This window comes from Neolamprologus multifasciatus, chromosome 23 (genome assembly GCF_963576455.1).
Source record: "Neolamprologus multifasciatus chromosome 23, fNeoMul1.2, whole genome shotgun sequence".
Classification (NCBI taxonomy): domain Eukaryota; kingdom Metazoa; phylum Chordata; class Actinopteri; order Cichliformes; family Cichlidae; genus Neolamprologus; species Neolamprologus multifasciatus.
In genome coordinates, this window is record NC_140460.1 from 10,539,743 (window position 1) to 10,566,557 (window position 26,815).

The 26,815-nt window shown below is 46.8% G+C and overlaps 3 protein-coding genes across 5 annotated transcripts in view; 1 reads left to right on the forward strand and 2 right to left on the reverse strand.

Moving 5' to 3' along the window:
- dbt (dihydrolipoamide branched chain transacylase E2) overlaps positions 1-6,108 on the reverse strand; it is a 6,999-nt gene extending 891 nt beyond the window's left edge. Inside the window, exons 1-11 of one of the 2 annotated variants that reach the window (XM_085151733.1) lie at positions 5,993-6,108; positions 4,878-5,007; positions 4,586-4,661; positions 3,916-4,097; positions 3,712-3,839; positions 3,375-3,627; positions 3,113-3,279; positions 2,951-3,028; positions 2,368-2,559; positions 2,206-2,277; positions 1-1,548 (exon numbers count right to left, since the gene is read on the reverse strand). The exon at positions 1-1,548 is cut by the window's left edge and continues 891 nt beyond it. In XM_085151733.1, coding sequence (XP_085007859.1) covers positions 1,381-1,548; positions 2,206-2,277; positions 2,368-2,559; positions 2,951-3,028; positions 3,113-3,279; positions 3,375-3,627; positions 3,712-3,839; positions 3,916-4,097; positions 4,586-4,661; positions 4,878-5,007; positions 5,993-6,040 — 1,494 coding nt within the window. In that variant the 5' untranslated portion in view covers positions 6,041-6,108 and the 3' untranslated portion in view covers positions 1-1,380. Of the gene's footprint in view, positions 1,549-2,205; positions 2,278-2,367; positions 2,560-2,950; positions 3,029-3,112; positions 3,280-3,374; positions 3,628-3,711; positions 3,840-3,915; positions 4,098-4,585; positions 4,662-4,877; positions 5,008-5,566; positions 5,969-5,992 lie in introns of those variants that run through there. The other variant, XM_085151734.1, reaches the window with a different exon arrangement.
- A 7,478-nt stretch (positions 6,109-13,586) lies between these two features.
- Positions 13,587-22,609, reverse strand: tubgcp5 (tubulin gamma complex component 5). Its single transcript, XM_085151717.1, has 23 exons — positions 22,307-22,609; positions 22,179-22,232; positions 21,828-21,936; positions 21,210-21,306; positions 20,641-20,720; positions 19,209-19,344; positions 18,882-18,999; positions 18,605-18,694; positions 18,407-18,500; positions 18,073-18,325; positions 17,748-17,950; positions 17,550-17,665; positions 17,200-17,468; positions 16,810-17,008; positions 16,343-16,531; positions 16,077-16,259; positions 15,916-16,000; positions 15,711-15,831; positions 15,480-15,631; positions 15,019-15,144; positions 14,566-14,648; positions 14,353-14,453; positions 13,587-13,784 (listed from the first exon to the last, which is right to left on the reverse strand). Exons 1-23 carry the CDS (start codon positions 22,438-22,440, stop codon positions 13,738-13,740), a joined length of 3,039 nt encoding a protein of 1,012 aa, XP_085007843.1. The 5' UTR covers positions 22,441-22,609; the 3' UTR covers positions 13,587-13,737.
- A 719-nt stretch (positions 22,610-23,328) lies between these two features.
- The window catches only part of chst7 (carbohydrate (N-acetylglucosamine 6-O) sulfotransferase 7), a 29,196-nt gene continuing 25,709 nt past the window's right edge, over positions 23,329-26,815 (forward strand). Inside the window, exon 1 of one of the 2 annotated variants that reach the window (XR_014872420.1) lies at positions 23,329-26,732. Coding sequence is in view for 1 of the 2 variants with exons in the window: in XM_085151742.1 (XP_085007868.1) it covers positions 24,089-25,339 (1,251 nt within the window). In the remaining variant the exon portion in view is untranslated. The remainder of the gene's footprint in view (positions 26,733-26,815) is intronic. The other variant, XM_085151742.1, reaches the window with a different exon arrangement.

Consider the following 26,815-nt stretch of genomic DNA (forward strand, 5'->3'; position numbering starts at 1 on the left):
GACAAAATGAACTAAAAACACCATGGCACGGCTCACAAACCGCCGCGATGATGTGAGCACACCACGGATTGCTCAGCAGCAGAGAAAACCGCCATCACCATCCAACCGACGGGGCCTGCGTTTGTTTTAAACTGCATTCATGTGAAAAATAACAACTACCTGGATCCACGTATTGAGATCAGCAAGGAGTTTGCCTGACTGATCCAACTGACACGAGCACGATCCGATCCAGCAACATTTGCTTTGATCATGCTTGGTCACATGACTTCACAGTACATGAATATGTGGAGTTTAATGCTCAGGATTTTAGAGTTTCAGGGCAGCTACAAACCATCGAGTCACCTCCTCCGAGGGTAAGCGTAAGTGCGGACACAGTCTGCAGGTTTAACCTGAACCCGGTGGGTCGGGCTTTGTGTGGGCAAGATGGAACAGCCCGTGTTAAAACTGGGCCTCGGCGGAGGAAATTCAGACAGAGTGAAAATGAATATTATTATTTAACAGTGACAGGACATCAGGTGCCTGCAGGTGAGATTCTGTGGATGACATCACGATCACATGAGTTTATTTAAACTGCTCTCAACTCTGAGTGAAACCATCTGACACGCTGACTGTGCAGCTAGAGGTGTTTCCCCTCATCTTCCAGCTCATCTCAGACTTGAGCATCTCACCTGGACACCTGACAACAACTGCTCTGCAGCATTTGACTGTATATAAAAGATGGACAGAGAATTTAAACCTGCATTCTCTCTAACATCCAGCAGTGGGTGACTTGCCTGAGGTCTATGAGAGTATGATCTCTCAGCTCATGGTCCTGGTGTGTTTTGGTGAAGAAAACAGGAAGCTAATTTCGGAGGAGATGGTCTAATTAGAGTAGTAAAGGAGCAGGAAGCAGGTAAGGATTTAGGGCGGGGGGCTTCATGTGACTGATGGTGATTGTTAAAAACCCAATTTAAGGTGTCACTAACTGCTGGGTGATAGCATGGTAGCCATCTTTTATATACAGTCTGTGATTTTAATGCATTAAAATGCTGTAGCCTGCATTAATTTAAAAAAAGGCAAATTGTCTCGATTTATTTCCTGAGGCTCCAGAGCAGGAACAGGAACTCGCTTCCTGTTTCTGGTCATTTCCACCAGACTGGACCTGCAGAACCCACAATCATGACCCCAGTTCACACTCTGTGTGTGTGTGTGCGCCCTCTGATAGGCTGAGCCCTTCTCCTCTCCTCACAGTGCCTTGCTTAAAGGCAACAAGGAAATGACAGTTGGCATTAAGGCCTCAGACAGAAACAGGAAGTGAAGGCAGGGAGAGGAGAAGGAGGCGGAGCAGCGAGGTCTGTTAGCGTGGTGTCCCGCCCTCCCCGGGGCTGATTGGGAAACTGTTTATTTGAGGTCCAGCACCATGCTGGCCGGGTTCTCTAGGTACTCCCTCCACAGGTTGGAGAAGCGACACATGGTGGCACCGTCGATAATGCGGTGATCCGCTGACCAGCTGACCTTCATGATGTGAGCTGGGACCACCTGACCGGCAGCGTCGAACCTCGGCAGCACCTGGACAGACAGACAGGAAGTCAGCAAGCCGTGTTAAAAAACAAACAGCTGCTCTGTAATGCCACTTCCTCAGCAGCAGGTAACAGCGTAGCTGAATGGATAAACTCCTGAATTATGGTCCATGCGCCATCTCCTGCAGTTTCACAGAAGAAAGAGGAACATCAGGTGGGTATCTGAGCATGCTCAGAGCCTGCCAGCTGATTGAACAGTCACCTGATAGTCAGACGGTCCAGTTTAACTTCCTGTTGTGATTCACAAAGAAACCACAGACACACCTTAGTAAGTTTTCCTGCCTCTGAACAAAATAAGTTTATTTTTCAGTGTGAGGAACAAAACCCTCCTCCAAAAGGCCAGAGAACATCATTCGCCTGAAGACACTGATTTAAATAATTTATAAAATATTTATAAATATTTATATGAATTTATAAAATAAAATTCAAGTTTAATATTTTACAAACCAGGTCAAATGTTTTATATTCTTGAAGATATTGAAATAGAACAGGTAATCAGAGTCAAGGTGAGGTACACTTTAGACCATCTTCTTGTTCTTTATTGCGATCCTTGATATCTTGTGCTATTCACCCTTTTTCCTCTCGTAGTAAACTAAAACACACCCGAGTCTGTGTGTGCTGTGTGTTCGGTCTGACCACGGCTCACCTGGATCTTTCCTAGCGCGCCGATGGCGACCTCGGGTGGGAGGATCACGGGCTTGGCGTACGTGCCTCCGATCTGGTTCAAACACAGCAAGCAGAGTGAGGTCAGTGCAGCTTCTCTCAGCACTGTTGTGATATTTTGTGTCGCTGTTGTTGTCAGACTCACAGATCCAATGTTGGACAGCGTGAAAGTGCCCCCCATCAGGTCGGCAGTGCCCAGCTGACCCGATGCTCCGAGCACCTGCAGGCGGTTCAACTCAAGGGCAATCTCTAACACGCTGAGCAGTTGGACATTCTTCACGTTGGGAACCAGCAGACCCTGACTCGTGTCCATTGCCAGGCCGATGTTGTGGGACGCCTGAATCACATGATAATAATAATAATGGATTGGATTTATATAGCGCGTTTCAAGGCACCCAAAGCGCTTTACAATGCCACTATTCATTCACTCTGACATTCACACACTGGTGGAGGCAAGCTACAGTTGTAGCCACAGCTGCCCTGGGGCAGACTGACAGAAGCTGCCATATCGCGCCATCGGCCCCTCTGGCCAACACCAGTAGGCGGTAGGGTAAAGTGTCTTGCCCAAGGACACAACGACCAGGACAGAGAGCCCAGGGATCGAACCGGCGACCTTCCGGTTACAGATGCGCTTCCCAACCCCCTGAGCCACATGAAACACCACCATCAGCACTAATGACGCCACTGAGCAGCCAGGGAAGCAAAGCCGGCTCAGAGCGTGCTCTTACCTTGTAGGTGATATTCTGGCAGTCCTCATCCACCGAGGCATTGAGGATCGGGAAGTGGTGGAGACCGAGGGAGGCAGCCTGAGCCAATGAGAGCACAGCATTAACTTAAATACCAAACATGGGATCGATCGGCAGCTCATGAATGGCGCCTTAACCCCCAACCTTGATGAAGAAGGGCATGTAGCTCAGTCTGACACCACGACTCTCTGCGAGAGGTTTCAGCTCTGACCTCAAAGCCACCAGGCGACTCAGATCAATCTCGTCACAGTAACCGAAGTGAGGAATCTTCAGCGCCACAGTCATCGTCTTCACCATCGCTTTCTGGACACCTGAAGAGCCAATCAGAATGTTTACAGAGAAAAGAGATGACATGCAAGGCTCGCAGTGAACAGCGCGACACTTTGGCGTGACAGCAATCTCTGACCTTTGAGGGGCTCCGTCACGTCCTTGCCAGTGAAGACAGGTTTAGGAGTAGCGGGTAGAGGTTTCACAGCCGCCTTAGTGCTCACAGGCTTGGCAGCAGCAGGAGCAGCAGCAGGGGCCGGGGGCGGAGTCTGGATCTCCTGGAAAGGTGCCGGAGGCAAGATGGCTCCTGTTTGCTTCGCCAGGAAGTTCAGGATGTCCTCCTTCAGGATCCGCCCATCTTTGCCAGTCCCCACCACCTCACTGAGCTTTATCTGAGGACAAAGCGACACCTCAACTGGGAACACAGTGGGACAGACTGGGACAACCAGATGGGGACAAATAGGAATCACACTTACATTGTTCTCGATGGCGAGGCGTCTGACTGCAGGCGTGGCCTGCGTCTTGTGACCTTTGATCTCCTGGTGGGTGTGTTCTTCTTGAGCCATGGCGGGCGTCTCTACCACGTCCTCCTCCTGGATCACCTCTGAAGGATAACAGCAGTGAGACTTTCAGCCGTGAACTTGGACGGGCAGACGAGCAAAGATCTGCTGATGTCTCACCTGAGCCAGACTCTGTCTCGATATCCACCAGCGGTTTTCCCACAAAGGCTGTGGCATCTACATCGTAGTAAAGCTTTTTGATGACCCCATCATAGCGGCTGGTAATGGTGACCGATGCCTTGTCGCTCTGAACCTCACAGATGCTGTCAAACTGAGAAACTTTGTCTCCTTCCTTTACGTACCTGCCAGAGGAATCCAGTTTTATTTATGTACTTGTAAATCACAAGAACTGAATATGCAAGGACATATCTTGGTCAAAAATGACTCAAAGGTTCCTCACAGTGTTATTGGAGGCCATATTTCTAAGATTTTCTGTCCCAAGTACAATAACCTCAGTTTTATCTGAATTCAGAAAATTAGAGGTCATCCAGGGCTTTAGGTCTTCCTGACATTCCTGCAGTTTAACTAATTGGTGTGTGTTATCTGTCCTAATGGATAGATAAAGTTGGGTGTCATCTGCATAGCAGTGAAAATGGATGCTATGCCTTCTGATGATACTACCTAAGGGAAGCATGTATAATGTAAACAGAACTGGTCCTAGCACTGAACCCTGTTGAACTCCATATTTAACCTTAGTGTGTGAAGAGGACTCTCCATTTACATGAACAAACTGGAGTGTAACGAGTTAACAAGCTATACTTCATCACAGGTTACGGGGGGGTCCACGTACCACTCCTTGACGGTCACTTCCATGATTCCCTCACCGATGTCAGACAGTTTGAACTGCACGATAGGTCCTTGATTCACTGCCGGACAAAACAAAACAGTGACATTATCAGAGAGGGACAAAACAATCTGCTGATGGAGGTCAGCGTACACCACCATGAGCGATCTGCCTCAATTCTCCCAGAGTCCATCACACAGATGAAAACCCAGAACAGTTCACCATGATACAGATCTCCATGGCAATAGTAGAGAGATCAGAAGAGGCCAGGACTCAGGTGCTGCCGGTCTGGACTTACCCACAGCGACATGCAGCCCTCTGCAGCTGAACACCTGGAGCTTCCTGTCACACCTTAAGGTTATTGGCTGCAGAGTCCTGTCGCATCTGAAGCTCTGCAGCTGGAAACATCTGCGGCTCTGCTGACTCAGCTGATGGGAAAAGAGCAGATAACAGAGGTCACCTGGACCAGCCAACACACAGGTGCTTCAAAGCCACGGCCCCTAATATTCAGGGCCTGATGGTTCTTCCTTCAGGTCCTAAATGTCAGACCAGCACCAGCACTCTGAAACTCAAACATGAAACTCCTTCAGCTTCTAATAAAGATGCATACTGGTGTTATTTTAAACAAGGTGGCGATGTAACCCTAACAGAGAAAAAATCCCAGCCAATAAAAACACCACACATGCCTCTGACACCGTGGCACCAGATCTATGTTTCCTCATCTGCATGAAAATGAGGAAACAGAGTACGTTTACACTGATTTAGTCACTGAAAATAATGCTGAGCTTGACTTTGACACTTTCAGGAAGTGGGGGATGATGGGAAATGGCCTACAGGCTGTCACTCGCTGACAGAAACCCTGCTCAGGCGTTTTTCTTATTACAGGTTTCCTCTGAATTTCTCGAAGGTGACTCACTCCCATGTCACTTCTCACTAAATAAGACAGAAAGTTCGCTTTGAAAGTTATCCCCATCACTGGAGGACCACCTGTCAATCACATCGTTTCCGTCGTTTGAAACCACATCCGCTCCTGACGTCTGGAACAAACAGCTGTCCTGGTGGCAGCAGGTGAAGCAAGTTTCACCTGCAGGACAAACCCTGGAAATTACTGAGCTCAGATCTGAGTCAGAACCAGAACCCGTACGCAGCCGGTTCTGGTTCTGACTCAGACCCTGACCCGGAAACAGCTCCTAACCGTCAGGGAACAGTCGCAGTTGTTAGATGTTAGCTACAGCATGCTAGCTCAGAGGCTGTCTCATTCCATTAGGGTTAGCATCAGCTAGCCCATTGGCTAGCTATGCTAATGCACTGAACTTGGTGACGTTGCGCACACTCTCCGTTAGCATTAGCCGCAGGTCAGCATTAAGCGCTTTCAGAGCCTTTGAGGAGAACACGAAGCTTGTATTTGCTCACCAGCAGCCGCCTGAACGCGCCGAGTGAGCCTCTGGTCACCGCTGCCATCTCTGTGCTCCGCCGCACGCCCCTCTCTGCAGCCAATCAGTGCGCAGCGCCGGTCTCTCTTCTTCTGCTGCTTCCCTCAGTCATACAGGTGTTGGCGCCACGATCAGGAGAGCTAATGAACAACAAATTGATTTATCAATCTTTTTCTGGTTTTTACAGCCTTAGACGTTCCACAGTTTTTATCCATTATTAATAATAAAAATGATTTGTTGTTTATTTAAAGACGGTTCAGCATCATGACATCACCAAGCTGCCGTTTGTGCACCTGTCCAGATAAGGTAAGATAAGATAAGTAAGTAAAAAGTAAGTAAAACTTTATTTATATAGCCCCATTTCAAGATAAAAATCACAAAGTGCTTCATAGAAGCTAAAACCTAAAAATAAAAATCAACCAAAAGCAAGTTTAAATAAAAGATAAGACTTTATTGATCCCGCGGTGGGGAAATTTGTGCATTACCACAGCTCAGGTACAGATAATAGAAGAATACAAAGAGTATACCAGAATATAAAGTCAAGAAATACAAAATAAATAAGATAACACAATATATACAATGGTAGCTGAGGTTCTATGTACACGCACACTCAGAATGTGTTCTTGATAGGAGTTGTGGAAATATGCAAGAAATTAATTAAAAACTATTCTACTACTACTACTATTACTATGGCAGAGAGATCAGACAAACACAGTTGTGTGGCTTAAAAGTACTTTAGTGATGTTAAGCCTTTTAAAAGAATTTTGTGTGTTTTTGAGTGTGCGTGTATATGTATATCGTCTCCTAGGATCTTGGGTTGGCTCGCCATCCAGTGAACACTGGAACACTCTGGGTTCTGGAATCGCTGACCTGGTCTTTGGATTCGTCCCATACAAAAACCTGACCGCTGTCAAGTGGATGCTCAGCGTTTACGTGAAGCCACATCTCAGTAACCCTTCTGGTTTCGCTCTGCCCTCGATAACAAAGTTTTAGTCCGCCTGCTCAACTCTCAGCTTTCCATCAGCAGGTCCTTCTCTACTGGAAATGAATCTATAAACATAACTTTACTCCTCACAATACCCCTATGTGGAACAACAGGTATATCCATCTGTGTAGGAAATCTGTGTACATGGATGAATGGAGATCTAAAGGAATGGGGTCTTATTAAAACATGAGACATTTTGTGAGAAATTTGATGTAAGATGTACTGCTAAGAGATATAAATCCCTAATAAAAGCCATCCCAGTCCCTTTGAGATCAATGATAAAAGAAGATATTGTGCACTCAAATATTTCTCCTGGACTGAGACAGCTCTGCATAGCTGGAGTTGAATTTGGTGACAGCAGGTTTACAAACATTTGATATTTGATAAATGAAATTTGCCCTAATCCGGTTAAAGGAAATTATATTCTTAAAGAATTCGAGACCATGGAGGTTAAGGCGATAAGAAGAAAGTATATCTCACTTCCTCTTTCCCCTAAAGTAAAAGAGGTTAACTTTAAAATCATAAATGAGGTTTATCCAAACAATGAATTCTTAAGACGAAAATTTAACTTGGATGTGAACGCCTGCATATTTTGTGAAAATGATATTGAAAGTCTGGATCACTTGTTTTTCTACTGTGAATCAGTGCACTCCCTCTGGATTGACATGTGGAGCTGGCTACAGTCCAGGAGAATTCAGTTACCACATTTGATGGTGACAGTAATAAAATTTGGAATACTTGCTGAGAATGCAGATTTTGACTTGTTGATTAGGATGTTTTTGCTACTGGAACAATTTTTTATTCACAATTTCATTCATCATTTTAAAGCTAAACCATGTATAAACAGATGGCTGAATGACTTTAAACTCTGGGATAATCGCTGAAACTTGTGAATAAGAAAAAAGCTCATAAACTTGTTGTATTGTTTAACAAGTTTAATCTATGTTAAAAAAGAAACCTCCCTATTTAATGATCATGACTGCCCTTTTTTGTTCATATTGATTTTTGCCTTTGGTTTCAAATCCTTCAATGACTGTTCTTTCTTTTTTGTTAACTCTTTTGGCTTTGTTTTTATTGGGGTTTTTTTGTTTGTTTCTTTCTTCCTCTTTTCTCGTTGTAACGCTCAACCGAGGATATTGCATATTCGGATTAATGATGGTGCCTTGTATGTTATACTGTTGTTTATAAACAGTGTTGGGTAAGTTACTTTAAAATAGTAACTTAGTTACATTACTAGTTACTTCTATCAAAAGTAACTCAGTTACTTCAAGTTACTCGTTACTTCCAAAGTAACTAGTTACTAGGGAAAGTAACTTTGGTTTTACTCAGAATTCTCTTGTTAATGTGTTGCTTCCATAACTTTGCCAGTCTTTTAGCTTGCTTACTTGCCACAAGTGCACTGTGCCACCTACCAATAGAAAGGAAAAGATATTACATATTTCCACGAGAGAAATCCCACGCCTGGACCGTCATTGACTGCTGCCATGATTCTAGCCTACGTCACAGCGTCATGTGCGCCTTTTACATCCAACACAAAAAACTGCAGTCGTGGTGCTTTGATTGTACTCAGAACTCAGAAATTCTGCCTTCTGAATAGGAAGATGTAGGTAACACCAGACTGCAGATGAGCTGCATACAGGGCTAGACGGGGACAAAAAATCGGCCCAGGCATTTTGACTAGAGACCAGCCCACCATTATAGGAAAAATCATAAAGCCTTTGAATGAAAACAAACGCTGTTGTGACAGTAATGTTCACTGTTTTGATGGTATATATGCATCAATCGTTTGTTGTAAGATTCAGATAATTATTTTTTAAAAGCTAGACATTTTGAATGAGAATAAGAAACAAAAGTATTTCTTTGTGCCCACCTCTCCCTGTTAATGCCCCACCTGGCACCCCTGGCAAAACTTTGCTAGCTCTGCTCCTGCACAGTTACCAGCTGTCAGCTACCTAAAAAGGATCCTGGGGTTATCTGTCTCTCAGAAACAGTTCATAACTTCCCTTCAACTCATTTATGTCACCTAAAAGGTAAACCTGTATCTCCATCACCTGTTCAGCTTTGATGATTCAGTAAGGACATCTCCTGGTTTCATGTTTCCCTCTCACCAGATAAACAAACCGACATCATGACCAGCAGCTTTTTTGCAGCTGTGGCTCCAGCAAACATCAGCTGATACTAGGAATTAATATTAAATAAATTCTAACAACAGCTGATCAAGCTTAAACGTGCTGCTGTTGTTTAACGCGACATCGGCTGGTTTCCTGTTTCTGGCGCAAAGTGGGCGATAAACAAACAAGAGAGCCGATCAGCCGATCAGCTGATCATTGATCAGTTTTCCTGATTGAAGTAGAAACGGGAGAGGGAGGGGGGAGAATGAAAGAAGAAGAGGCAGCTGTGCAGCAAAGACACAGAATAACTCCAGCTTTGTGCCTTTTTCAATGTAGCCGAATTACGGGACAAATTGTTCCTTTTCACCTCAATAAGAAATGCGTAATATTTTCTCTGAATACCAGACGGGACGGTTGGCAACTCTAATAACTTATGAACAAAATAAAGTTCAACATCATTAACTTTATAGCACCCACCCAGCTGTATAGAAACTCCGTCATGCTAGCTAGTACGCAGTACGGAAAAAGTCAGAATAACGAAAATAAACTCCACCTAAACTTGGTTTATATCTGACCCAGATAGACTGCAGGTCATAACTTCTTACCTGAAGTTCAGTTCACACTTGGACCGGCGGCCGCCTTGGGTCTCTTTTCCTTCTCTTCCACCTGCTGGCCTCCAACACTTGCTAATGTTACTGAATCTGTGGAAGCTCCGCGATAGCCACCACACGAAGTAACGAGTAACGACCCTATCTAAATCCCAGTAACGACTAACGCGTTCCTGATTTTGGCATAATAACTAGTTACCGTGCTCGTTACCACAATAATAACGTAGTTACTGTAACGCGTTACTTAATAACGCGTTAGTCCCAACACTGATATTATGTCACTTATTTATGCGCAAATGTTTTTTTTTTATAATGAAGAACATTAAAACATTACTGTTGGCCACATGTCGGGAAAGTTATGTGACATTAGTGATGTTTGTACTAACTTGGTTTTAAAGCCTTTACTCCAAAATATACGCCGTTCAATAGTTGACTTTAATCTTACAGAGAATGTGATGATTTTATGGATAATTAAAGTCAGTCATATAAAGTATGACTGACAAACACAACAGGCTGAAAGTCAGTGATGCTGCTCGGTTTGCAGTCCTGAATATCACGGCACAAGCAGGATTCACTGCACTGTTAATGTTAGCTATGTTATATTGCTGCCTCTGTTCGGTGGTGTCGAGCCAAACGGACTTTAACGTGTGTTTGAACAAGCTGTCGGTTCACTCGTTAAGCTGAAAGAAAGATGCTTTAATCACAGGAGTCACACATGTGTCCACTGTACCATCTGGGAACTCTTCTTGTTTCGTAATAACACAATCCTCCTTCTTTTGTGCTGTTTTGTAGCAGTGTCTACACCTGAGACTGTCACCTGTCTGTCTGTCCTGCACTCTCTCTCTTTTTCTTTCTTTCTGATTGTGTAATAAAAGTATGAACATGTATTTATAAGTTACACTTGTGTTTGAATCCTGCAGCTTATCACGCATTTGATTTCCATGTGTGACAACTGCAAGTGTCCAGAGTGAGGACAGACTGAGGGACTCACTGCTGCACATCATCTGTGAGGCTTTGCACCCCTGATGATCCACCAGGACTCAGCAGTGTGTGAGGAAGAGGAGGAGGAAGAGCCAGCAGCAGCTGACAGATGGAGAAAATAGACAGACTGTTCCCTGTTTGTGAAGGACTGCTAGGAAAGTTTAACATAACTAATTGTCTGTCCTGAATCAGTCTTATTAGATAATGTTCAAATAATTTTATCATTCCAGTGTTTGCAGTGTGGGAGAAAGAACTCAGGGCCTTCAAGTTACACACTATGAAAGGAAGAAACAAGTTTAATATTCAGAAACCTAAAGTATGTATCAGCAGCTGAATGGACCTAAAAATAAGTGTTAGTTACAGTTCTATGAAGCTTTGAGTATTTTGGATTAGTAGCAGTGCTGTGTTTGTTGCATCATATTGCTGTAATTGTTTATATGCTTTATATATTCTGAGGTAAGTTGATCTATAGTGTTACATCATATTCTATAATGATGCTATGTGTTTGTAGACTTTCTGCCCAGTTTGACCCATTTAGCAGAAGTCAGCCTGTTTAAGGCTCTGATATCTATTCTGTATGACTTAAAGCAGTTATGACATGGTTTGATTTTCTCACCCAATAAAGGAATATTCAATATATCAGTCTACTCTTCATTTTATCAGAAACAGTTATCACAGCTCATATAATTTCTTTTTACACACGTATGTAAGCAATGAGCCAAATTTAGTAATGCCAACATACTGAAGGAACAACATTTCTCTCTTATATATGATACACCTATATATGCACTGTCAAAGATACTTGTCTTTGAGTGAAGATTTAAGGTGATAAGACCTATAAATAACTGCAACTTGAATCTGTACTGTGGCTCAGTATTTGACACAGAGTTCATGTTCACTGCTGTAATAGCTAATAATGATTAATATAATAACTATAATATTGGCCATATTATATTTACATTACCAAAGTGATATGACTTTAGTCTCATGAACAACATTAGCTAATTGTTATTTACTAACTAATCTTAAATGACTGTTCAGTACAGAAATGAAGCCCAAAAATCATGTTTTACTGTCCTGTGGTCTCAACCTCAGATACTTATCAAATCACACAAAGCTCTTGTAGAAACAAACAAACAAATGAACAAAATATGTTTTCCTTCATTTCTGTCAAACAAAGTTGTATGACACGTTGCCAGCGGTTAGTATCATGGTTGCTAGGCAACCTGGGAAGCGCGACAGAGACTAGACCGTCCCATACAGATAAACTTGCCGTTTATTTTGCAAATCGAGCTCAACACTGCCCCTAGCGTCCTGGAGCACTTCCGTTGTGTTTTGGAATTTGCATGTGCTTTGGGGTTTGCATGTGTTTTGGAGTTTGCAAGTGTTTTGGAGTTTGCAAGTGTTTTGGAGTTTGCATGTGTTTTGGAGTTTGCAAGTGTTTTGGAGTTTGCAAGTGTTTTGGAGTTTGCATGTGTTTTGGAGTTTGCAAGTGTTTTGGAGTTTGCGAGTGTTTTGGAGTTTGCAATTGTTTTGGAGTTTGCAATTGTTTTGGAGTTTGCAAGTGTTTTGGAGTTTGCAATTGTTTTGGAGTTTGCATGTGTTTTGGAGTTTGCAAGTGTTTTGGAGTTTGCAAGTGTTTTGGAGTTTTCAATTGTTTTGGAGTTTGCATGTGTTTTGGAGTTTGCAAGTGTTTTGGAGTTTGCAATTGTTTTGGAGTTTGCATGTGTTTTGGAGTTTGCAAGTGTTTTGGAGTTTGCATGTGTTTTGGAGTTTGCAATTGTTTTGGAGTTTGCAAGTGTTTTGGAGTTTGCAAGTGTTTTGGAGTTTGTACGTGCTTTGTCTCTAGGGGCCACCGTTTCACTTTCATTAAACAAGGACACTAAGAACAGAAACAATGAACATTAAATGTTTTACTTTTTCTTCTCTTTTGTTTGAGATGATTTTAGGAACTGGGTTACAATAGACATACACACACGTACAAATACACATACACCATACTCACTAGTGCAGAGTGTCATCACATTAATCAGATTTCATCTCTACAGGGTCATCAGTTTCTACAGTTAGAAGCATAAGAATGTAGAGTTGAGCAGTTAGTTGCACACAAGGCCTTACAGGTAAAAACAGGGGACTGTAGGATCAAACCTCTCTGTAGGATCAGTGCTCTGTCCACGATCAAGTTACTGTGCAGTCTTTTAAAAAGTAGTGGAAAACTTCTGGGCCATTTTTTTTGTTTACCGTTTCTATTATGGTTTTGTTTTGCTGTTTTGTTTTGATTTCTTTGTACAGCGCTTTGTACCTTTTTCTGTATAAACTTAAATTACAACGCCTGTGTGGTTTTCCTGCTAGTTGTGCAGTAATGCCAGTTGTTTGTGACATTCGTAGCCGAATTACTGTGAACCTCCTCTGTGTGCAGAGCCTCCTTGCTGAAGGCCTCAGTCTCGCTGTGTGCCGTTAATTTGACAAATATTTTACACTGCATGCTCTTCCTGAGGCAACCCTCCCCGTTCTTCTGCTCCAACAGCAGCAGCTTCTGAGACCTCCTCAGTTTATACGTGCAATGAACAATTAATCTGTCAGTGCCAATAATTAATATTCATTATCAATGCGTGGCAGAGTTGTGGTCCTTGGCTCAGCTGCAGGGGAGGGGTGATGCAGGGAGGTTGGAGGGACAGGTGGACATGGGTAAACTAACGGGGTTCCTCCCTTCGTAAAGTGAGGGCGGAGACCGAAGTGGGAGAGTATGCAGACAGCTGGCGATTGTGTGTGTGTGTGTGCTGAACTAGGACGTTGTACATGAGTGTAAAATCAATCAAAAAACCCAGTGTGCCGGGTCACGGTCCTTTACACAACGTAAAGTAAATAACGGAGTCAAATGTCAGCACATATTGTCACATCATCTTTATTCTGCCTCGTCACAGACGTTATTAATATTAAAATACAAGCATTCATGAAATTTGTGGAGAAGCAGCAGGCCGGTCTGAGTCCGTCTCAGCAGACAATGATATCATCACAGAGCGTGCTCGTGTCCGGCTCGTCAGCACTGCTCGAACCCCGCCATCAGAGAGAGCGCCAGAGACTCCACTGCACAACAAGAGAGACAGACGTCATCAGCTCCTCTCTGCTCACAGCATACAACAACACACCAGACAGCTACAGTGGCCCAGAGGTGCCAAACACATATTTCACTAACTGGAAAGGTTTTCAATCATTCAGTCCTGTGTGCTGACAGGATGACCAGCACAAACATCCTATTTCTCATTTATTACTATCAAATCCTGTTAAATTGACCTCGAAGGATCAGATTGCAGGAGACTTGTGGTTCCTGAGTCTGAGATGATGCAGATGTCAATAACTGAAGGTTGGCTTTTGTTGGCCCTTGGAAAACTTTGACTGCACATGCCCGAGCCCTCGTAACGACATTTTCAGGCTGAAAATGTTGTGCGGATATCTCGTGCACTTATGAAGTCAATCCCCTCTGAACTGCGGACACACTCCGTATGGAGGAAACAGAGCGCTGCAGCTGGATCCCAACACCCTCGAAGCGCCGACCCATTTTACATTTAAGCTTTTCCAAGTCGGATGTTCTGCACCTTTGGACCACCGTACACAATCACTGCGTATAACATCATCACCCAGACGACAGACTCACAGTGAGGGAAGGAGCCCCGGCACACCGCCTTATTGAGGATCGTCACAAGGAACATGTGGCAGTTTTTGAAATCAGATTCCATTTTATCGATGGACTCGATCCTGAAAGAGAAACAACATTTAGCTGCAGAGCTGGTGTGTCGTCTCTGTACTTGGATGCATGTGCGCGCACAACTGTCACATCAACACCACTGAATAGACACATCACTCTTACTTCCAGGCTCCAGCCTGCCATCTGTCCGAGAAGATGAGCACGAGATTCAGAACCTTCATTATCGCCTCCTTCACAAAACTGACCTGAGAAAAGACAACATGTAGAAACAGGTGAGTCTGAGCAGGGAGCCAAAGTGAGATTCGGCCCACTGAAGGTTTTGGTCCTGCCCACAGTACAGTGTTTTCCTGGAAACATAGAGAATCACTGTCTTATCAGATCCAATTTATTTACTTGCCCGCCATCACACACTACAGTGAGGTCAGTACAAGCAGCGGTGCTGATGGTGCAGCAGCATTTTTTGTACTAAAGAAGGAAAACTGAGAAACATCTCAAGCTGCTCATTGTGTAAACGAACGAACGCTTTTTCATCATCTCAAACAAACAGGAACTTTCTTTACAGCTGATTGCGTCAGCAGTCAGACTGGTGGTGACGGCACCATCATAAAAGTTCACCTTCTCCCTCAGCAGGCAACGGTCGTGAATCGTGGCCAGGTATCTGTAATGGATCTTGATGAGCTGGTCCAAGTCCTTGGCTTCCTGCACTTGGTGCTGAAACTCGAGTCCCGTGCTGTGCAGAATCTGCCGAGACACAAAGCAGATGAAGAGCCAGAGTTGGTCAAACTGAGAGGGCAGTGAGGACTCACCTCATCCTCACCGAGCCTGGTTATGCAGGAGGTGTCTTCCTGTTAAAAGGGAATTTTTCCTTCCCACTGTCACAATTGACATGGTCATAGGGGGTCATAGGATTGTTGGGTTTTTCTCTGTATATTTGATTATAGGGTCTACCTTACAATATAAAGCACCTTGTGGTGACTGCTGTTGTGATTTGGTGCTGTGCAAATAAAAATGAAGTGAATTGAATGTCATGGGTGCACTTCCTGTTTGCAGGAGGTCAGTTTGGTGGCTTGCCTCACCCTCGTCATGATGTAGTTGTGAAGGCTGTTGACAAAGTGCATCAGTTTGACCCTGAGCAGACACATCCTGTGGATCTGCTGGTTCACGCGCTCTTTGACCTTGACCTCCTCGGCTGTGGCGCCCTCCAGCTTCTTAGTGACATCTGTAAAACCTACGAGTAACAACCGTTTATCAGAGAAATGACTAAAACTGGCTTATTTTCAGTTTTCAGCTTCACATAGAGCTTGTACCACTGAATCGAAGCGTGTCCAGACTGTACTTGGCCCATTTGATCTGCAGCAGGAGGAGGAACACTTGGTTGTAGATCTTCTGACACTCAGAGCTGATCACAATGTCCACGGGCCAGGGAACCTGTGCAGACACACACCGGGAAACGTCAGGTGGCAGATTGAACAACGCACCGACAGACACCAAAGCACAAACTGCAGTGTTCACCTTGTAGCTCAGTGTGAGGACTTCCAGGTTGTTCACGGGCTGTTTTTTCCTGGAAGCGTCGATGGGCTCCAGAAACACCGACAGCCTGGGAAACAGAGATGCCTGATCAAACTGATTCTAACATAAATAAGGAACTGTGTCACAGCAAATGTGCACTGTACCTGCTGCTGTCTTCCGGGTAGCGCTGTCCGACCGCCTCCTGCAGCTGCACGTTCAGAAACGACGGCTGCTGCCAGCTCTCCTTCTCCTGCACCTTGTCAAAGATGGCCGTGTAAAAATCATACATGGTGTCTCCAGCTTCCAGCAGGAAGTAGTTCCTCATCGCCTGAAGGTATTCCAGCAACCTGCAGACACGCCACAGAGCTCAGAAGCTTCCCTTTACCTCATTGTGGAAACAGGAAAAGCGTAGCTGAAGAGCCGTGCTTACCTGTAGTCTTTTGTCAGAGTCTTCATCAGGTTCCCACAGCACTCAATGTACCTCCTCTCAATGTGCGGGTAGAGGCAGGAACGCAATGTGAGCTCAAACGTCTGGCAGGTGACCGACTGGGACGAACGGTCCACGCTGAAATCCCCTCCGGAGAAACACTCCTGGAAGTCGCTCTGCTCCAAGTACAGTCTGAGGAAAAGGAGGGCAGACAGAACACACTCAGACTCGGGAATAAAGAAATCTCGCTCGTATCCACGCAGAGCTCGGAGGAGTGGAAAACAGAAAATCTCACATCACAATTTGTCATGTTGGGAGCTAAAGACAAACTCTGAGCTGTCCTCTCTTCGAAGACGTGAACAGCTTACATTTCTGACAATCTGCATCTTCATCCTGCGATGAATCCCTGACTTTTTGTTGATCCTCGCTGGATATTTGCTCAGAGGCTTGTAGAAGAACTCTGGCATTACCTGGCAAAGTTGATGGCCAGCAGCGGGTCATGGACATCGTCAATCTCGAGGTGCTGCGCCATGATGGACTGCATCTTGATCAGACTCCTCCTTGTGGATTGCTGCTCCGTCACGCCATCCGCCGGAGACTCCTCTCGGCTGCAGAGGCGCGACTGCACGGACTCCAGAAAAAGCGTGTGCAGACTCTTCCTCTCTGCGTCTGCAAGCAAACATCCGGGACAGACAGCCCAGGTTAGTGGGGTCAGCTCATCGGCAGAGGCATGGCACTCAACAAACCCTGAAGACATCCAGGAGAGCAGAAGCATAGAAAACCCCATCTGTGGTTTGTGTTGACCCGGTCAATGCAGCGCCTTCCTTTACTGAAACAAACAGACAGAACAAAGCACTGACCTCTGGAGGCTCGCTGCGACTTCTCTGCCTCCTTGCAGTCCAGATTCTTGAGCAGCTGCATGGACTTCCCGGCCATGATAATCTGCTTGAGGACAGGTTTAAGGAAGGACACCATGGTGAGCTGTCTGCCCCCGGAGGCCTGATCCCCCCCGGAGCTCCCGCTGGCCGCGTCATTCAGCTTCTCCTCGCTGTCCACCGTCTCCGATACGCTGTACAGCGTGTAGGTGGCGTACCAGAAGTCCCTGTGATTCACGGGCACGTCTTTGTTTCTGCAGCAGGAGAAAGAAACTCAGCCCACAAAACGCTGCTGATGTCACATCACACGAACATACACGGTTTCTGCAGCGCACCTCTGGATGATGAATTCTCTGGCAGGGTCAAACAGATGGCCGTGAACGATCCACTCGTCTACGATCTCCAAATACGGCCGGACCGTCTCCGTCCACAGGGAGAACAACAACGCCACCTGGCAGACAGAGAGAGCAGATGCGTTTGTTTCCTTCCACTAAATCGCCCCCATGTCACAATATCCCGTGACAAGTGCTCACTGCCTGCTCCGATGCCTCGCCGACGCTGTCATACTCAATGATGGCCTTATAGAGGGTGTTGAGCAGGTGAGACGCCCGCACAACGTTGGGGGTGGCGGGCGGCACTTCGGCGACACCCGTGCAAAAGACCCTGTGCAGCACTTTGATCTGAGCCAGGTGAGGGCTGAGCCGCTCCAGCACTGCAGACAGAGTCACTGTCTCATCTGCAAACAGACACGACGCAGATTGGGAATCAAATGAAGGCGGTCGGGCTCAGGATGACAGAACAAGAAAACCAGCACAAAAACAGGAAGCCTCAGTGATCCCTAAACAAACTTGGACTTACCATTGCATATGAGCTCCCTTTCGATCGTGGTAAGCTCCTCCTTGAAACTTGTGAAGTACTTGTTGAGTGCCCACACGAAGGCCTGGTAGGTCCTGAAGGGAGGCTCGGAGGCCTTCTTAGAGCCGTAGGTGGACGCGGTTCCCGGCGGGCCCGGCTCCGAGCTGTGGCCCGTCACCTCGTCGATGAACCTCTGCAGCCTGAACACAGCCTGACCATAGACGGCGATGTGCTCGAGGACAGAGCGCAGGCAGTTCTGCAGCACAGAGGAGAAAAACACATTTCACTACAGCCCGCATTGCACGTGCTCAGTGACGTCCGTCAGATGTGAACTCACGCCGGTCAGATGAGTCACCACCACATTACTTCTGACTGACACCTTTCCGTCGTGCTGCTGGAATATGAAGTGTTTCTTGACCCCAGAGAGAAGCCTGCAGGAACAAACTCACACAGTCAGCAGGACCCTGAACCCACTCTCAACACAAACCTGATCTCGGCGTGTGGCGACCTGCAGGCGACTGTCGTCATCTCTTACCACAGCGTTTCTCGAATTACTTGCGTCTCTGTGACGAAAGACTTCTCTTCTGGCAGGTACAGCGGGTCCGTGTTATACAGGTGCTGATCCCTGAGGGGACAAATGCAGCATCAGCACCAAATACTATAATTTCAAACTATAGCTCCTCCCCCAACTGCACCCAGACATCCCTCTCCCAGCTCTTCCGTTGGGGGGGGGGGGCTTCCATGTCCAAATGTTCTCCCCACAGGTAGGACACTGTATATTAATTTTTAACTATCAGAAAGGATGAGCTCACCACACATTGAGGAGGTTGGAGTGCAGATGCAGGCTGTGGGGAAAACGAGGTGCGTGCGGTGCCCAGTACGGGGTCACCAGATGCTGCTCCAGCCAGGCCCTAGCGTCAGGCTCCCCCACTGAGAGGAAACATGGGGAAAAGGTTCAGTGTGACAATAAAACACCCTCCATGTCTGAGTCGCTTACACTGCAGCGCATTCTGGGTAGTGACATCAACGTTTTCTGTTCAGCTTTTGTGATGAACAGGAAACAAACCAGACGCTCCTGCCTCTCATTTGGTGGAAACGTTGTAAAGACCTGCACCTTCTGCTGTGTGACTGCTTCGCACCTGTCCACGTGACTGGAACGGTCTTGTTGGCGTTGTCCTGGTCCTCCTGAGGCGTCCTGTCCAGCTGGATCCCAGAGTCCTCCCTGCTGATTGGCTGCTGACTGTCATCATCCTCGCTCTCCTCCTCAGACCATTCCTATGAAACAGGAAACACTGATGGGCACAGCTTACCTGTAATACGCCTGTAGGTACTGTGCTCAGTATAATACAAAACCAGGCCCATACAAGCCAAGACACTTCCTAAAATATATAAAAGCAGAATGCAATGATCTGCAAATCCCATAAACTGATATTTTATCCACAATAGAGCACAGAAAACAGTAAATACTCAAAATGAGACATTCGTGACAAATCTGAGCTCATGGGGAATTTGGCGACAGCAACACCCTAAAATATGGGACGAGCAACAAAAGTGTGTGCAAGTCAGCGGTGCTAAAGAGAAGATCAAAGGTGAGCTGGCAGCAGGTCGGTCACGTGATCAGGTAGAAAAAGATGATCTCAGAGAGGCGGAGCTTCTCAGAGGTTCACCAACCTATTTCAGCATCACAGTCCACGCTGTGAACATCTCATCATCTACACAACATGACATCATCAGCACACTCGGAGGATCTGGAGGAATCTCTGTGCACAGGCTGATGACTGTGACCTTCAGCAGCGCTGCATTAGAAAAACCACTCTGTGATAAATCAGTGCACGGCTCAGGAATATTTCCATAAACCAGCGTCTGCGAGCAGCTCGGCGTGCCATCCACACATGCTGGTTACAGCTTCGTCATACTGACACGAAGCCACGTGTGACCATGATGGAGAAATGGCACCGGCTCCTCTTTAAAATGGACCAAGGCAAAGCAGAAACTGATCTCAGGTCAGAATCATCAGCATGGCTTCAGAGGAGAAGAGTCCGGCCCACCTGCAGTCCAGACCTCTGACCGGCCGACAACATCTAGAGCGTTGTGAAACAGGATGAAGCAGAGCCGGGACTGCCAAGCAGCTGGAATCCTCAATCAGATCAGACCAGCTGCTCTCCTCAGTTCACAGACCATCACAGACTGATGTTAGAGAGGAAACACAGACCTGTCCTACTTTACAGACGTGACGCTGCTGTCAGAGTCAACACAAGTTCAAGTTTGATTCAAAACAGCTTTTTCTGTTCTACAGTGAAGAAAATGTGACTTTCTTTTGGTTTTTTCAGCGTCTGACTTTGTTGGAGCTTTTCTAGGTTTGTACTTGTGGGTCAGAAATGCGTTTTGTTTTTCTGCTTGTGAAAACAGGTTAGTGATGATGTTCAAGTCATGTGACTGTGGTGTGGTGTGCATGTTGCACCACACCACAGTTGCACCAGATCACCCTGAGCAAAAACCCGCTGACACCGGGTTTTCGATCAGAGAATCAGAAACAGCTCTGCATTCATAAAGGTGGGCTCGGTGACTCACAGGTGTGTCTGGGTAAGGCCCCATGTCTGCATCCTCGCCCTCCATCAGATATTTAGCCCAGTCAAACTTGTCCTCCGGTTCTGCAGACATAAGACGGAAAGATTAACATAAACCATGTGATTTTTAGCCTTCAAGGCTAAGTGCTAAGGTTATCTGGAAACAAATCATTTTTTAACTTTCTGCCCTTTGACATGAAGTGAACTTATAATCACTGCACTGATGTTGTGCAGCGAAACACGGTGGGCAGATTTCCTGCTGCTGAAGCTTTCGCTCTGACTCTGAAACAGAAACATGGGCGCGACCGTGACGCCTTCACTGGAATCTGTTCATCTGATCCTGGTGTCAAAGCATCATTAGCATCTGTAATGTGGGATTCACTAAAACAAAGCTTTGGTTTAAAAAGTTCTACTTTTAATGAGAGAAAAAAAACCTGCTTTGGAAGAATATGTGGAAAAACCTTCTGTTTGTACCGTTTGTGTTTCCAACTCCAACCTGAGAAAAGCAGAATTAATGAATTCAGAATGTGTTGACACGTTGGTCACAGATAAAGGGAACAATGCGGTTCTCACCGGCCTCCTTCAGCCTGGGTCGCTCTGTGAAGTCTGTGTTTGAGGGGGATCCCGACAGGCAGAGCAGCAGTGACAGTATGCTGTAGTGTGCATCGGTCTGAGGAAACACAGATCACGTTTCACTGATATTCTCACATCATTGCAGTCATGTTTCAATGTTTGAGCTCGACACACCAGAAAACTGTGTGTGTAACATGTGATACTGACCCATTAGGGCTGCGTCATCTGTCAGAAAACTAGCGCACACGTTATTACTGTGCACTTTTCTCTTGCACTGCTGTGTCTGTATCGTTCTGTCTTTGTTTTGGTTTCATTGTGTTGATTGTCTGATATATGTAGCACCATGGTCTTGGAGGAATGCTGTCTCGCTTCACTGTGTACTGTACCACGACACATGGTGGGAATGACAATGAAGCCACTTGACTTGAAAAGACTAATGTGATTGTTTATTGATGGCAAGTTTACACTTATTACCTTCATCCATCCAAAATTCCCTCTGACTCTCGTTCACAAGTTTCATGCTAGAATATGATGCAGCATGCCAACACTGACTGGTGTCGCACATGAGTATTGATCGCGTGTCCGTCTGTGATAGAGCAGAAAACAGCTGTGCGCTACCTTTTCCCCATCTGTGTTCGGTAAAGGTGAGTTCAGGAATTCTTCAGTCAGTCTCATCCAGCTTTCTGCTTTCTGTAGGTCCGAGTGCACCACGAGCTTCTCGTAGATTCTGGAAAACAGGGCAGACTGTCACTATACCATAACGTTAGCTGCATACGAAGAGCGGAGGATGACGATGGAGCTGGCAGGCAGGAGGAGAAGAAGAAGAACTCAGGGGAGGTTGGTGGATGTAGCGAAGGGGGACAAGCAGACAGAAGAGGATTCTGGGACAGGAGGACATGCAGAGCCCTGAAGGAGAACATACACATGTTTAGTTTGCTCAGACTTCACTGTTTTGAAGGAGTCACTCACCCGCTGACACTGCGCTCCACTTTGTGGCTGTCTGTGTCCAGATATCGATGAAACCTGAGGAGACACGAGGCGGATGTTAGGACGCTGTGTGCAGCAGCCTGCTCCCTCACACACCCGTAAAAACTCACTTAAAGTTGGACCAGGCGAATTTGAGCGCCAGCTGGAAGTTTTGGTCCTCCTCATCCTCGATCCCGCTGAGACACCTGATCAGCCGCTTCGTCTCTCTCTCACTCTCCTTTTCGAAGGTGCTCCAGTGCGCCATGTTGACGCTGTCAGCTGGGCTGCAGTCTCCGTGAACGGGCACAGATCGAAGCGGCCTGTCGGTCTGCTTCCAGCCCGCGGTTTCCACCCGCGAACAGGCTAACAGCACCGGGGATGTCTTAAATGCGCCATTATAGACAAATGGCTGTCTCCTCCATTGATTCCTACAGGACCGCGCAGTGCTAGCCCCACCTCCACAACAAACAAGTAGCACTGAGCATGCGCAAAAACAATTCAAATTAGTTAGGGTTTTTATTTCTTACTGTTTTAAAATGGTTAAACCTCGTTTCTCATTCGGTACAAAAAAGAACAAAAACTGAATATTCCACTTTCTGTGAATCTACGTAGGAGAATTGCGGAAATGCATCCGTATGAGCAGCAGAGGGCGCACGGGCACTAGTAAACAAAAAGCACTGAAATACGTTAAAGGACTAAAATTAGTACGTGAAGATGCTTCTAGACAACAAGTCCATGTTTTAGTTCGTGCAGTGACCCGGATAATGCTCGTTTACGGGTCAACAAGAGGACGCGCAATCTTGATATCGCCTGTTTACCAGGTGAGGAGCGCAGTCAAAAGCCTCTGTTGTGCCAAAAAGTGATTGTCTGCCAAAAACTGATTTCCGGTATTTGCCAAAAACTGATTGCTCGTATTTAGACTGCTATAAGTAAGTGTTGGCCTATAATATGTGAAACATATGTCAAATTCATCCCTTATGGATGACATAAAGTCATCTTGAGCCACAAACAACATTCGTGTAACAAGGTAGAAGGCGCAATCAGTTTTTGGCAGTGACTTTTACGTAACCTTTATTTATGCACTTAAAAAATCTCATTGACATTAAAAATGTCTTTTGCAAGAGTAAGCTGGCCAAGAGGACAGTAGAAATGGCAGCAAATATAACAATAGTTCTCTTAAAATATTTTAAGTGGGGATAAAGGACCGGATTGGTTATAATGTAAGTACAATAACACAGAGTTGTAAAGATACTTGAAAAACAGATAATTTTTTAATTCTATATATAACCCCTTTGTAAACCCTGTTCACCGAAGTCTGTTTACGAACATACGTAAAGATATTACACATAAAAAATACACAGAAACATTGGAAATCAGTTTTTGGCACAACACCCCTGTGGTGATGGTGATGATTCTCTGCAGATACTCAGGTCATGCTCACATATGTACAATAGAAGAGTTTACGAAAATAAAAGCATGTAAATAACTTTTGATTTGGCTGTATTTATTTCTCTATATTCGAATATTTACACATTCTTAACACTCTATGTTTCCAGAAGAAAAGGGTTCATAGTAGTTTTGTTCTACAGCTATAGACTCGCTAGCGCCCTCTGTGAACTCATGAGCTATGCTATTAGCTTAAAGCGCTCACAGAAGGCGACGAGTGCGCTGAAACACTGGGGTTCCCATAATTCAGCGCGCTCACGGGCGGGTGCTTTTGGTGGACGCCTCTTTCCTTCGATGCTCTCTGTTGTCGGCGTCAACAAGTCCCGCCCCCACACTGCGCACTCTTAACTCACAGAGACGGTGGACGGCAGTAGTCCCGGCGTGAGACAGCGGCGCTGGTGTTTCTACTTGGACGAAGCGGCAGGGGGCGTGGCTAACACTCCGTACAGCAGCGACCCTGCGCGGAGATGAAGAGGAGGCTGAACAAGAAGTACCTGCTGCTGATCCTGGCCTACACCGGACTGCTGCTGCTGCTGCCCTACGTGCTTGACTCTCGGGACCGGGCGACCCGGCCGGCGGCGCAGGTCCAGCCCCGCTGCCCGGAGCTGGAGTTGCCGTGGGAGGACGCTGGCGGTCTCAACAGCAGCGAGCCGGCGACCGAGCCCGCCTCTAACCGCAGCCAGCCACGGATCCATGTCTACCTGCACGCCACATGGAGGACCGGTTCCTCCTTCCTGGGCGAGCTGTTCAACCAGCACCCGGACGTGTTCTACCTGTATGAGCCCATGTGGCACATCTGGCAGGCGCTGTACCCTGGGGACGCGCAGAGCCTGCAGGGTGCCGTGCGCGACATGATGAGCGCACTCTTCCGCTGTGACTTCTCGGTGCTGCGGCTGTACGCGGGCGGGCAGAACGTGAGCAGCGCTTTCATCTTCGGCTGGAAGACCAACAAGGTGCTGTGCTCCGAGCCGCTCTGCCGCGCACACCGGCGCCACGAGGTGGGACTGGTGAAGGAGGAGCTGTGCGCGCAGTGTCCGCGCAGGGAGCTGCGCGAGCTGGAGCGCGAGTGCCGGAAGTACCCGGTGATGGTGATCAAAGGTGTGCGCGTGCTGGACCTGGGCACGCTCGTGCCGCTGATGCGGGACCCCAGTGTGAACCTGCGCGTCGTGCAGCTGTTTCGGGACCCGCGCGCCGTGCACAACTCGCGCCTGAAGTCGAAGCACGCTCTGGTGAAGGAGAGCATCCAGGTGCTGCGCAGTCGCAGACAGAGCGACAGGTACAAGCGGTTGCTTGCGCCCGCGAACCGTGCGACGCGCGCGGAGAACTACGTGTCGGGCGCCCTGGAGCTCATCTGTGACGGCTGGCTGCGCGACCTGTTGCTGCAGCTGCGCGCACCGCCCTGGCTGCGCAGCCGCTACCTGCGCCTGCGTTACGAGGATCTGGTGCTGCGGCCGGCCGAGCAGCTACGCAGGCTGCTCCGCTTCGCTGACCTGCCCGCGTCCGCGGCGCTCGAGAGCTTTGCGCTCAATATGACACGCGGGCACGGCTACTCTTCCGACAGACCATTCCTCATCTCCTCCCGCGACGCCAAGGAGGCTGTCCACGCCTGGAGGGAGCGGCTGAGCGTAGAGCAGATCAGTCAGGTGGAGGCGTCCTGTGGCGAGGTCATGAGGCAGCTGGGCTACCAGAAGACGCACGAGGAGGACACAGCGTCGTGACAGAGCTGTGGGCCGAGGTAAGCTGACAAGCGCCTGTTTATGCTGCTGATCTGAGACCTCTGACCTGACCTGCTTGGATCACAATACAGGTGCAACTAAGACTTTCATACATCACAGCCAGGAGCGGCTGTGATGACAGGGCAGGTCACATGACTTAACCCCAGACTGAGCCCTGAAGCTGCTCTCACCACACACACACACACTCTAATGCACACACACTGTAACAGACATAGATACACACACTATACTACGCATGCTGTAACAGACACAAACACACATACTGTAACACACACACTATAACACACACACACAGCCAGGAAGAGCAGCCAATAATCTGCTGAGGTCATGTAGCTGTTCCTCCTTAAGTTAGATTAAGAAAACAAAGGAAATGGTTTGTTTATCTCAGAGGATATGATGCTCTGACAAGAGGATCTTCCTGTTAATGACAGGAAGTGACACGAGTGAGGCGGGATGCAGAGAAATTTTATTTCCGACATATGGTGAGAATTGTGTCACCAAGCAGCACAAAACCAACAAGAACATCATTTAGATTCAAAATTTAAATGGTAATATTCTATAAAAGCAGATTATTGCAGGTGGTTTAGCTGTGTCACAGCTGTGTCACAGTCGCCGATGGAGCTTTCACTCCAGCATTGAGCCCAGCTTCGGGTCCGGGTCCGAGTCCTCATCTGGTGAACAAAGCGAGAGAAAAAAATAAACTGAACCAGACTCTAAGAAGTGACAGCCAGCCAACCCCGTCGCCCGGATTGTTGTTGGAGGTGATGTGAACATGAGAGTCGATGAGGGCATGAATTTGTGCCTGTGGGTAAAACCTGTGAGTCTGTAACATCACCTGTACGCACTATAGTTACAGGCTAAAGCCGCGTCAGTGACAGCGATACAATCCACAGCGCTTAACAAAACTCAATCAGGACTGCACTCACCTGTTCACAGTGTAGTGTCTAACAGCTGTTCCTGCATCAGGAAACACACCTACACACACAGGATGTAACATGGTGACCTCATCAAGCTCACAGTAAGCAAAGGTCTGAGGCTGCTGGGTGTATGGGGCATATTTAAAGATTCAGGTGTGGTTGGAGACAGAGCACTGGGCTAAGAAACGAAGCAGGTGTCAGAGGAAACTTACACTTGCCACTGAGGCCATAAACCGTGCAGGAGGAAGTTCTCTTTCAGGTTGTCTGCGTGTTAACAGGAAGCAGCGGCATGCGTGCAGAGCTGATGACGTTGTGTCCTCGGCTAGATGTGGAAACATTGGAAACTCAAAACACGACCACAGAGGTCAGACTGTTTAAACGAAGCCTGGATCAAGTCTGTGTGTGTCTCTGTCTGTGTGTGTGTGTCTGTGTATGCGTGTTTCTAGGAATGTGTGTGTGTGTGTCTGTAGTTCATGTGAACAAACTCGATGTGGATGTATGCAGCGTGACTCCTGATTTGTGGGCTGTCAGCCTCCCTCAG